The sequence below is a fragment of the Lutjanus erythropterus genome, chromosome 7, assembly GCF_056507025.1.
Source record: "Lutjanus erythropterus isolate fLutEry1 chromosome 7, fLutEry1.hap2, whole genome shotgun sequence".
In the NCBI taxonomy this organism is placed as follows: domain Eukaryota; kingdom Metazoa; phylum Chordata; class Actinopteri; order Lutjaniformes; family Lutjanidae; genus Lutjanus; species Lutjanus erythropterus.
Genome location: NC_139323.1, coordinates 5,361,164 through 5,373,888, shown reverse-complemented (window position 1 = coordinate 5,373,888; position 12,725 = coordinate 5,361,164). Strand labels below are relative to the sequence as shown.

The window sequence follows — 12,725 nt, the reverse complement described above, 5'->3', positions numbered from 1 at the left end:
AAAGCAGGAACAGCAGTAACACTGTCTGAAATGACCTAGAAATAAATATGAGTGATTTTTACACCTTATCTAGAAAGCAAATGTCACATGTGTCAGTGTCTGTCTATATAGGCTCTGTATTTTTTTTCTTGCATTTCAAAGTGTCCAGCAGCAAACGAGCAGCCAAACTCCCTGTGCAATGTGCAGTTTTCCTTCTATATGTGTGAATATTCCTGATCTATATTCCACCAATATGATATATAATCAATGCAGTCTGTGTGAGCACAGTGGACGAGAAAAAGAGAGGAGAGGAAAAAAAAGGGTGCCGGTAGCTGCACCCAGAGCAGATTGGTGTTCGTAATCAGCAGAAAGATAAAAATTTAGCGGTTGTCTGGTGGCAGTAAATGTACAAGTTGCCCACAAAAACACTGCAGAAAAAGTTCAGGAAGTTGCCGTGTTTTGCTTACTGGCTGCTTGAGTAACCTGGAGCACCCCCTGCCCCGCCTGGGTCACAAAATGTGGGTAAATGACATTTTTAATGCCTTTTCACTAGGAACCAGTCTTGCGTATTGTTGAAAAAATACATAAACACTTCAGCTTGCATTTTATGTCAGTCAGACACACAAAGCTGGTGCAGACAGCTGCACTGATAAAAGTGAAAGCGTTTCTGTTGCATGAGACAAGTGAAAAATGTGCCTGAGTCACATGCGAGACAGGGGTTACAGTATCTGGTGCCCACAGCTGCTTTATACTGCATGAAAAGTTCTCCTTCAGTTCATTACATCCCTGCAGCATCTGAGGCAGCAGGACATGTTTTGATAAATCTGCAGCCGCAGTGCCATTACACAAGGCAGTCCACTGTGTTTACCTTCATTAAATTAATGATTGCCTCCACATTTAGCTTCTTTGTGTTTTGGGTAAGGTAGCAGTTTCTAATTTCTAAAATGCAGTTGTTTCTTTAACCTATTATGAAAATGTCAGCTTTTGTTCATATACTGTGTAGGAGCAGCCAGCGTAACCTCAGTGTGACAGAGTAACTGACTCTGTGCAGGAAGATGCCAGCCTCGTGTCACATATTGAGTTCCATCACTTTTAGTCTGCCCATTAAGGCTGTGTTGTAGCAATCATCAGCCTGATTTCCCAGGCTGACATGTCCAGCCATCATGAGCAACCGGTTACTGAGGCAGCATGGGATGGATGAAGCATGCTCAGCTGTATTCGCCCCCGACTAAACGAAAACTGTCAAGAAAAGCAGCCGTCCTCAGCTAGAACTGCAAAAATGATCACACACACATTGAGATGTAGATTCTTTTTGATACTGTGTTGTTGATTGAGCTCAGCTTGAGATGTTTATACAGATAAAGTTGTGGCACCGACAAGTCCCTTAAGACAGAACGGAGCGCTTTTCCTCGTTCCTCATCTCTTGTAAGTGCAAAATCATGAGCTTCCATTGTAATGAGTCACTGTGATCAGCTGCTTTGCTTTTGTGGCCAACTTAGATTTGTAGTTCTTCCATGTAGTTCAAATTGAATGAACTTAAACACATAAATCTGAGCCCTTTGACAGGTCCCACCATCCTCTATCCCTGACCTAACATAGCTTTAAAGTTGCCTTTAAAACCAGCTCTCACCCAAGCAAAGAGCAGATACTCAGTGGTGGGTGCTACTGAATTATTTGTCCAGTGTAAAAGGGGCTTAATTAACTTTGCCCTGCATAATTAGAGGCAATGACAAAAGGAAGGAATTATTTTTCTTCGCTATTTTTATTCTACGCACAAAAAAGTTTCTTGGACCCATAGGCTAAACCCAACAGGAAGTTGGTCATTTTGAATTTCATGATCAATTTTGTTGTTTTCCATGCGGCGTATTTTAACAAACTCCTCTTACAGAAATCATCTAATTGAATTTAAAATGGGTTTGTACCATCTAGACAACTTTGTGATCAAAGGTTATCAAAAGATTTGGTCAGCATTGAACGGTGTGGCTGCAACATGGTGTTGAGTTTTGATGTCTCACCATGAAATATGAAATTCCTATAACTTTGGTGTACATGGTCCCATCTGCACCAAACTTCACGTTTGACAAAAGACCCACCCTGAACACATCTACATGACAATGAGGAGTCACAGTCATAGCGCCACCTAGTGGAGATAGGAAGTGACATTGCATTCCTTCCCGTGGTGTCCGAACCCGGTGAAAATTAAGCACCTCAACCACCAGGGGGCATGCAGGCATGGTACTGTGGTCGCTGCACAGCCCAAGTGGCGCCGGGGTGTGAGGGCCTGGAACATGCTGCTTGCAGCTTTAATTCTTCCTATTGACTTTGTTAAGAGTAGCAATGGGAAATTATAAGATTTTATTTATACGAATGCTTGTCTGTATCTGTCTGATTCTTCATCAATGCCAATGCCGAGTGCTCCACTGTAAATTGGACAGCTGTTAATGTCAGTTGTCTGTCAGTGTAAAGCTGCTATCCTGAAAACAAAACCCCACTGCTCTGAAATAACCTGAACCTTAAGTTCATTGCCTACCAAACTCCATTAAAATTTTGTTCAATTCAACAGATACAAACATCTGCGCCTTCGTTTATGAATGATTTTTTCTTTTTTTAACAACTCATAAACGGACTCTTACTCATTCAGCGAAAATCCTGCATTAATTTGAACTCTGATTAATCTGAAACAGACATACAAAACAGTTATTCTGGTCTGGAGTGGAAGTTGGCCAATGCAGCTGTAGTTTCAAGTGAAGTATGTGTCAAGGAGTACTTCAACTGAACATTTGTCCTTGATCTCTAAAGACACATCGTGGTCCATTTCTCATTTATTGCAATAAATATGTTACATATTTCTCCTTTAAGGAAAGCTTCCTTTGTGTATCCCCCTCTGTGAATGTTTTCCTATGCTTAGCAATACACTACCTGCCCTCTGTAGCTGACTGCCCTCTCGATTGACTTGTCTTTGACATTGTTCCCATGCTTGGTTTTAAAATGAATCTTCACACTTAAAGGTAAAGTCTGTAGGATTTGTCCCAGCCGTTCCTTAATACATCAAATACCAACGTTTTGGGTTGGTGAAATATCCCGAGCAAAGCAAAATGATGAGGAAAAAAGGAAATACAGGCAGAAGGCTGCAGGGTCTTTGTTGCAGATTATACCTTAAATGCCTGCTGCCACTTCTCAGCAAAATGAACATATGTCTCAGCCTCATCTTGCAACAATGGTGCCCAACCAGGCCTCCTATATTTGCCCTCCATGTCGCGTGCAGATTGGTGCAGTGTGGTCTGCTCTTTGCCAGGTGGTTACTGGTCATGACAGCTGTTCTATTGTACAGCAACACAAGGAGAACTCAGCATGAACTGTGTGCTGTTCTTTTTTTTTGTGATAGATTCACCATATCATCATGTCAACATTCATTTATCGTGCTGGTTTAATCTGTTTAATCACTTATCTAATTTAGTAATTTGCAGTTATAAGAGCACATGACATTTATGTGTTATTTTACAGTCTGGTGACATGTAAAATTGAAGTATAGTATTCGCTGTCTCACATACCACTGAAAATGGCTTTGCATGCCCACTCTTGCTGTGGGTCATGTTTCCTCAGCTGATCTCTAAAAGGCTTTTCAGTGTTCCTCTTGAATATATTGTGAGGCTAATTTGAAGGTTGTGCTCGATCAATTCAGTGACCACCTTCATAGTGATTTGTATGGCTTTTTGTGCTAGTTCCACTCCGTTAGAGTGAGATTTCTATGTCCTTTAGGGAAAGAAGGTTAATATTTTAATATTTTCAAGTGCAACCATTTGATCTTCAAGCACCAAAAAAAATGGCAACTCAGGTTCAGAGCTCACAAATTTTGGGTACTCAAACATTTAAGAATAAAAGATGAAAACTAAATTATCTCAACAGAAGATTATCATTTGTTTACTTTATTTCAAAACTTAAGATTTTGAGTAGGAAAAAAAAACTAGTGAAGGCACTTGATGAAATTATATTTTCTCAACTTTTTTTTACAGTGTACTTTTAAACACAATCAAAAACGCAGATCAGCAGGTTTTTGGATGTGGGCAAATATCATAATGCCAACCTTTTCAAGAAGATGAACAAATGAATGAAAGATGGAGGCAGTGGCAGATGTACCACCAGTGGAAAACTTCTATCCTATTTTGACACAAAACAGCATCCATAATTGGAGTATGCACTGTAAAGGGAATTTTAGAGGAATTCATTATCATGTAAAGAGCTTAGTAGGAATATTGTCTTTTTCAGAATAAGACCAAACACCATAATAATAGTCATTGTCACTGGATGATGATGTGGTCATTTTGGTGTTCACAGTAACACACATTATGGTGAAATATGTATAAGGAATAATGTACAGTGAGCAGGTCCTTTTTGCAAAATAAACTCTTGACAGGGTGATGCAGGACCCTGATATGAACCTTAAAGGTGTTTATTCTGACCTGCTCACTGGACATTATCCCAGTTATTACATGGTTATTTAATAAAAATCCCATAATTTGACACAAAATATTCATTTTAAAATGATTTCATGGATTTAAATATGATTTTATTGCTTCTCCAGAGTCTATGATCAGAAGTGTGTTTACAGTAATGGTCTCACACATGCAGAGCAACCGTCTGCTCAACAGTAATAACAGACCTTAGAATGCTGTAATTGGCCAATCAGAATCAAGTATTTAAGCCATGTAAGATGTGATAATGATTAAACTAATATCAAAAACTGACGTGTTTCCTTTGTGGCCACAAGAAGCATGTTTTTTTTTTTTGAAATGGCAAAACTGATTTGTTTTTCTGACATGCATCTGCGTCCCCTGTCCCCTGCTTGTTCAAGCAAGACATCCACCCCCGTCCGTGCATGATGCTGCTTACTCATTGTGCTCAATAATAGCCGGTATCAGAGCTAATGTATCCAATGACACTGTCTCACTCAGGCAGTGTCATAGGGCAGCTATACTTCATGGTGAAGCTGTGATGTGATGAGGAACTGAATCATCAAATAATGATGTGGATATTAGGACTTACCTTTTCTGTTCTATTCATTTTAAATTTATGATACTGGCACAAAGCAGAAGAATAAGGTGAAAATTAAAACCAGATATTTTATTTCCCAGGAATACAACTGGGTATATGCCTGATAACCCCAAGGCTATATGAAAATTGCTTCTTTGTCAAGGATGTTTGTATGATTGCAAAGGAAAGCAAATTATTTGTGACTCAGGAGGCAGTAGAATTGAAAACCTAATGAGCTGACTAGATTTCATTTTTAAAGCTCTGTACAAGTTTGTTGGTCATTTTAAAATATCCCTCTGCTCTTTCAGGTATTGCCTGCATCGCCCTCTCATTTGTGGACACCCATGGTCGTCCCCTTCAGGTCCTAGCTCAGGACTGTGCCGGACTGCAAAGATCAGAGAACAGCACCATCCCCCTTCATCCAGACCATTTTGACGAGCTGACCACTGTGGGAAAAGTGTTCTCCACTGACGCCAGCTCAGGTAACAACACTGAGGGGGCGTAGCCAAACTTCCATTTTTCCTGGGTTGTGATATGGCTGATGCTGGTTCTTGGGGGTGGTTAGGGGTAGATAGAGGGTAAGGTCAAGGGTTAGGGTGGATAGATAGAAGGTAAGGTCAAGGGTTAGGGTTAGATGAAGAATTTGTCACATGTGACAAAACAAAGATAAAGTAAGTCAAATGTACATGAAGAACAAACGAGTTACAAACAGCAGCAAACAGACTGGCATCAGTTTAGTCCATAGTTCTGCAGTTTAAAGCTGAATCCACTGGCCAAGCTGGTGAATGTGAACATGCTCAGGGTACTGATGGCATGAGGGTCATGAATTAATGGGACCTTGAAGCAGGGATGTCAGAAAATGCAAGATAAAGCAAAAAATGAAGGTCCAGAACTGTCTCCAATAATTAAGAGTAGCCTTTTTCTTCTTCACCCTGTGTACTTTGTTTTCATTGACTTGTCACATATTCACACATGAATGCAATTACCATCCCTAATGATAAGGTAAGATAAGGTAAGGTACTGTAAAATAAACTTTATTGAACCCACGCAGGAATATTAAAGTGTCACAGCAGCAGAAAAGTGCAAAAACAGCTGAATATAATAGTTTAGAAAATACAATATTCAGTGCAAAGCTTTAGAATGAAAGTACCCAATGACCAAGTGGCTGGAGATAAGAAGATTAGTAAAAAGATAAGTTACAACATAATATGAAAAATAAAGCATTGTATTGAAATAAGACTGGAATGGGATTATCGCATAAAGTGATGACGTAAAATATAGAAAGATGATCCCTTCTAGTCTTTGGTCAGAGTAGTCCTTAGCTTTGTTCTGGCATTTTGCCTTTATTTTGAGAGGCAGGAAACATGTGGGGAGAGAGGGACGTGACTTGCAACAAAGGGTCATAGCATGAATTGAACCATCCACATTGTGGTGGAATGGAGCCGTTTCTACTCTAAATGTAGCAGTATTTCATCTGAGGTCAAAGAAATCACTAGCACAAGCAACCGACAGGACAAAACAATGCTGGCTCAGGCACATGGGTAAAAATTAGCTGGTTTAGGGTTTTGGAGGATGACAGACAGGATGGAGAATGGACAATATGAAGAATGTGTGGTGGAATGCTATACAAATGAATTTTTTTGGATGGATTATTTGAAGTGTGGTTGTCAGAGATACTTATCTGTAATAGATGACAGTCGACATGCCCCCAAGATTGAAGAAGCAGCAGGAGCATCATTGAAGGAAGTTTATTGTATTTAGAATATGTTCACTCTTTTACTTTGCCATCAACCTTTAGAGGAACCTTTGCATTTCCACTGCAGGGACCAGGGTCTAAATTAAGTTCCAGGGACATTATTTTACCCCTACAAAAAGTCTCTTCTTAGGAGGTAGTACATTCCAAAGAGTACAAAAACTTTGGGGAAGGGTCTTGCAAATTCTCACAGCATTTTATTTCAGACGCCACTTTTAAAAATCTGTATCTGCAAAGCTTTCAATCAAATAGCATTTTCCAACAGGAAACCACTATTAAATATAAGCCAGATATCGCTCTCTCCAAAGCAACCAGACTCCATTGACAAAAATAGTAATTTTACCTAAAAGAACACAGGTGTTACTGGTCTACCACTACTTCGATCAGTTTACTTTGTGTTATTGTATGGCTTCAGTGTTGTCTCAGACTCAGACTTGTCAACAAACATGGCGTGTCATCTAGTCATAATTGTAATACTATGTTTGGGGGGCTGAAATAATGTCCTCAGAAGTTAATTTAGATCCTTGTCCCTGCGGTGGAAACACAAAGGTTCCTGCAAAGGTTCCTAGTGTCTGCTGAATGTTCCTGTGGTAGAAACACAGCTAAATTAAGTCAGACCGCCTCCAGATGTGATCTTGGTAACCCGACTGAGATCATCATGTGTTCTGTTTGCATTCGAACTGCATGAATGAATGTTTTTTTTCCTGATCCAAATAAGATATCCAGATGCAAATCACATGTTATTAGCAGGTGACAATGGGGTCTTAAAGTGTTAAAGCCGAAGCTAAGAGAAGATAGTGACATCATTAGGGTTTCCCTGTGCATGTTTAGATCCTGCCAACAAAAACCAAACTGATGAAGAAAAACTTCACTTTCAGCAAAAGAATAAACAGGAGCCTCAGTTGAACTTATTTGAATATATGACTAATACATCATATTTCTGTGCACAGAAAAGATCTTAAAGACACAATAGTAACACTCAATACAATATGTCCATTATATAGCTCACGTATCATCAGGGCTAGACAGGAAGGCACTACATTACATAAGCAACAATGTCAATGTCACAAAAGCTGTTATGACTTTATCCAAGGCCTAAGATATCTGTGTCTCCAGACACAGTCTGCATATTAAGTGCAACGTGAGTGAAGGGCAGTAAAATTCTCCAACAGACATCTTCAGGGGTATTTTCACAGGCTTGACAGAGCTACACATCCACAAAAGACGTTATACAACTGCTCCATAGTCTGAGTACTACCAAGGAATACAAGTCAGCTGAATTTGATGTGTGAAATCAGTGCAGTTCCCTTCAGAATGACAAACTCATTTTACAGCAGAGAATGAGCTCTACTTCACTGGTTTTACCATTGCTCTTTATCATCTTAAGAATCATACCAACATTGGATTTGATTATTTTCCAAGGTTACAGCAAGTTCCAGGAGTCATTTCATTGTATAAACTGCACTAATTTAAAAACGGATTAATTACAGTCATAAACGTCAAGCTATGTCACGGGTAACAGTCTGGCTATTAAATTTAAAGTCTAAATATTAAATGCCCCTAAAAATTGAACAAGTAAATCTTCCTGATTAATGAACACAACTGTGTAATATGAAGAGATTTTTGTTCCTGCAGGCTAAATTTGTCAATGTGACACTGCATCACAGGGCCATAAATCACAATTAAATCTTAGTTTTGGGGACTTATTAATGTAATTGGGTTTATACAGTGTTAGTCATACTCTTGTTGGTGCTGCAACAGGAAAAAGAAACGACAAATAAGACTTCTGGCATTAAAAATAGAGCCATCCTCAAATGATGGGTGTAATTCAGTCAAACTTTACTGTTCACTGACAGTGGAGGAAGCAGCAGAGGACAGAAGGCAGGCATTTGTGCCAGATCACAGTAGTGGCACCAGCAATCACTCATAATGTCTAGTTTCTGGGTTATGTAGTTATATCACGAACATGAATATTATTTGTCATCTTCCTTCTAAAGATAAGCATTATTATTATTATTATCGTTATTATTATTTTCTTTCCATCAGCCTGTATGGGTGAAGTGTGAGTTGCTGAGCCTGACAGAGAGGGAGATGTGAGTCATTATTGGCTTGTACTTTCTCTGTGGTGTGTGATTTGAAGTGTTTATTGAACAATATATCGAGCGTGTGCCGTGTTTTTAAACATCAATATATCACAGTCTGAATAATCGTGATCCTTGTGAAAGAAATGACACCATGGTGGAGGTGATTAATGGCCTCTATCCTCCAGTCAGGGTATTGTTAGTACTGCTGACCCAAACCAGCTGCTTCCTTCTGCAGACTGAATGTTAGTTCTTGTCTCTCTTACCCCAGAGCACTGACCCTAACCCCCAAACCTACTATATATACTAGGGATGTACGATATTAGATTTTTGCCAGCACGATGAGGGACATTAATCATAAATCATTACTTAATTAATCACCGTAAAAAATGGAGCCCCTTAAAAATGTATTAACCGATAATGTATGTTTTGTGTACCGTTGCTTGGATTTTAGTTGAAGTGCTTCAAACTGTTCAAAATTGTAACTGCATTACTTTCACAGTTGCTGATATCAGAGAACTCAATTACTCAAAATAGATGAATTAATCCTGTCACAATCTTGTCACTCCAAGTTTAGACCTATTTTTCAAGTTTTTCCTGTAACCATTGTTTTCATTGTCGATTAATCTCATGCTCATTAGTTATTTGGTTCAGATTGCATAAGGGTTGGAAAAGGGTGATCAGTGTTTCCCAAAACCCAAGACGACATCAAGTATCTTTTGACCACAACTCTAAAATATTTTTTGTTTGTTTTTTGTTTTCTGTCAGAGAGGAGTAAATAAACCAGAAAATATTCACATTTAAGAAGCTGAAATCAGAGACTTTGGACTTAAAAAATGACTCACACCAACTAATCAATTATCAAATTGGCAATTAATTAAATGATCAATTAACTTGACTAAACTAAATTAACTGTTAACTCAACTGAGGATATCAAGTCCACTCATGAAACATCATTTTGGTTGTTTATAACAGTAAACACAGTAACATCTGATCTAAACATTTTGAGCATGCATATGTATATAAATATGAACTTTACTCTAAGGTGCTGGAAAAGCTTGAAAATGCACCTTGATATTGCTGGAAAAGTTTGAATTTGACTTCAGAAAACGTTTAGGAGCCCTGACTGTTTTTCTGGAGCTGACAGGTTTTCTCCCGATTTGCTTTGTTCTTCTTTGTTCGTCTATAAAGGGCACATTTGGTAATTTTTTGCCCAACAGAGCCATTTGTTGACAGGCAACAAAAGCAGCCGTTTAGTGCGAGAGTCTTACTGTTTTATTATACTTTTTGTTTAAATTGTGTGTGCTTCATAAATTAATGTGTCACATAACTAATATGCTGCTAGAATTGAAACTTAAAATGAGAAAAAGATGTGCGTTTGCTTTAATCTTATTAAAATATTGATTAAGGTTTCCAACTATTAGATGAGGAAAATCTACAAAATTTGCAACCCTAATGCAGTTATTTTCCAACATATTTTGGCCGACTACAACATGCACATTTCTTTCACCTAATTGCAGAGAACATCAAGCTTCTTCTTCCCGTTATTCTGCCTACTGTTGTTGCGATGGCCCACTGACAGATGCAGACATGAAATACAATAACTGGTCAGAATAAGAAAACTCCTGCAAAATAGTGTATTTTTTTCACTGATGTCTCTTTTTCTTTGATCTTCACAAATTCATCTCAATGATGCCGAGCAATCGTTACAGATAACAACATTGCTATCCGCTTTGTCACTTCAAAAAACCTCCTCACTTGCAGATAAACTTGTGTCACATGCACATGATTAAAGCACCGTCTTACTGGCCTGTCATATCAGCAGAGATGTTCGCTTCTGAATGATACCAATATTTAAATTTAAAACCTTTATCAGCTGATACCAGTGATGTTCTAGTATTATCATGCATCCATAATAAGTACTTATCTGTCTTTATCTACTTTAAAACAACCCACTGATCCTCTTTTAGGAAACTAAAACAACATTATTATGTACTGATTCAATGGGATTTTCATTTTTAAAGCTACTAAAATGAACTTTCATATTGTGTTGATTTTGGAGACCCCTGTGGACAAAAGTGGTAGTTATTCCTCCACCATAACCACAAAATATGTTGTCAAAAATAAAACTATTTCAATAAAAATCTCCTCCTGCCTCATTTTAACTGTTGTAACGTACGACTACTGTAACTTTGTCTGGGAAAATACAAACAGGCTCCTTTCATTTGACTACAAGGAGAATCTGATCCAGTGGCTGCCAGCTGATCTACTCGTGCATGGTCTTGTTTCCTCATGTAGCTCATATGGAGGCATTAGTATTAAATTAAGAAGGCTCCATAATTAATTAAAAACTCCTTGTAGTAGCTTTAATGTTTTGTCTGATGTGTTTGTTTTCATTTTAATGTCTGGTCAAAAACACAGTTTTAAAACTTACAAATCACATTTGTGTCCGCTTGTCTTCTAGCAGAGCCACAGCTGCATGTGCGGTTCGACATCTGGGAACAAGGCAACGTCAGCCCCTTACAGCTGAGCGATAAACTGCAGGGGGCGCTGCGCCACGCGCTGTGCGATGTCGTCATGGAGCTGAGAGTCTTGCCCAGTCCTCTTTGTCTGGGGGTGCTCTGCCCAGCAACCAAAGCTCAGAGAGAAGAAGCTAAAGGTGAGCTCATCTTAAGCTTAACTTAACCGGTTTCTAAACCCTTTTTTTTTTCTCTTGAGATCACGCTTTTAAAAATGGCTCAATTCAAATATTCAGAATCAGCATGCATGCAGGCTTGGCAAGTAACGGATTACATGTAATGGGATTACATAATCTGGGTACAAAAATAGGTAACTGTATTCTATTACAGTTACAGAAAAAAAGATGTAACAAAATGATGAGAGATGTGCATCACTCAAAATGCTTGTTAATTCTTTGTGATGATCTCTCTTCAGGACTGATGATTCCGTTGCCTGAAGTGAAAGAAGTGAAGGACAGCTCCAGGCAGCGCAGCGGCTCGCGGGTCTTCAAATCGAGCCCCTCACCCATCACCTTAACCCAAGCCGCTGGGAGCACCCCCATGACAGGGAGCAGCACACCCGAGTCCACCACGCCCACCAGCAAGAGCACCCGCCGGAGCTTCTGGGACATACTGGTCAGTTCCTCTCGCCCTTTGGGCAATTCTAAGCTAACCTCTAAACTGAAAGAAAATGAGGAAGCCACCTAAAAATTGCAGTGTCCAATCCACAGAGCAACAGTTTATCGATGCATTCATTGATTTGATTTAAAAACTCAAGGAGAAAAGTATCTGATTATTCTAGAGACACACTCTAAACTCGATACTAAAAAAGAGGGCCCTGTTACACCCAGCATTAAGATGCGCCCTCTGTGATCCAATCATACCTCACCTCTGTGTATGTCAGTTCACGTCTGTAATTGACTCATCATTAAGCCCCTCCTCCAAACAGGAGCTGTCAAATCATAGATTAACAACTGTAACTAAGCGCCGCAGGCCAATCAAGCTTTGTGTCTCTCTACATGTTGAAGAGATGTGCATGGGGCTCTAAGAAGAGTGAGTTATTGGCTTTTACGAAAGCTGTGAGCATTAGCATGTCTAATACATATGTTTGGAAGTAGTTCATTATCACACTAATCACAGAAAATGAGCCTATTTGAGTTGACGACAGCTGCACTAGTTAAAACATTGCCAGTAAAAAGCCAATACTTTATCAATACACTTGATCATCAAGCCACGATCAGGTGATGGTGTGTCAATCTGCTCTGTCTCATCCATCCACCACTTTGTTTTACACAAGCACATTGCACCAGCTCTGCTAAATCTTAAAATTTGGCGAATTCCTTTAAACTTACTTCAGGCTGAGACAAAGCAGCCCCTCTTCCC

The 12,725-nt window shown here is 39.1% G+C and overlaps 1 protein-coding gene across 2 annotated transcripts in view; it reads left to right on the top strand.

Moving 5' to 3' along the window:
* szt2 (SZT2 subunit of KICSTOR complex) overlaps positions 1–12,725 on the top strand; it is a 129,725-nt gene that overhangs the window by 68,124 nt on the left and 48,876 nt on the right. For both annotated transcript variants that reach the window (XM_084722454.1, XM_084722453.1), the window contains 3 exons: positions 5,319–5,492; positions 11,312–11,503; positions 11,779–11,978. In XM_084722454.1, coding sequence (XP_084578580.1) covers positions 5,319–5,492; positions 11,312–11,503; positions 11,779–11,978 — 566 coding nt within the window. The remainder of the gene's footprint in view (positions 1–5,318; positions 5,493–11,311; positions 11,504–11,778; positions 11,979–12,725) is intronic.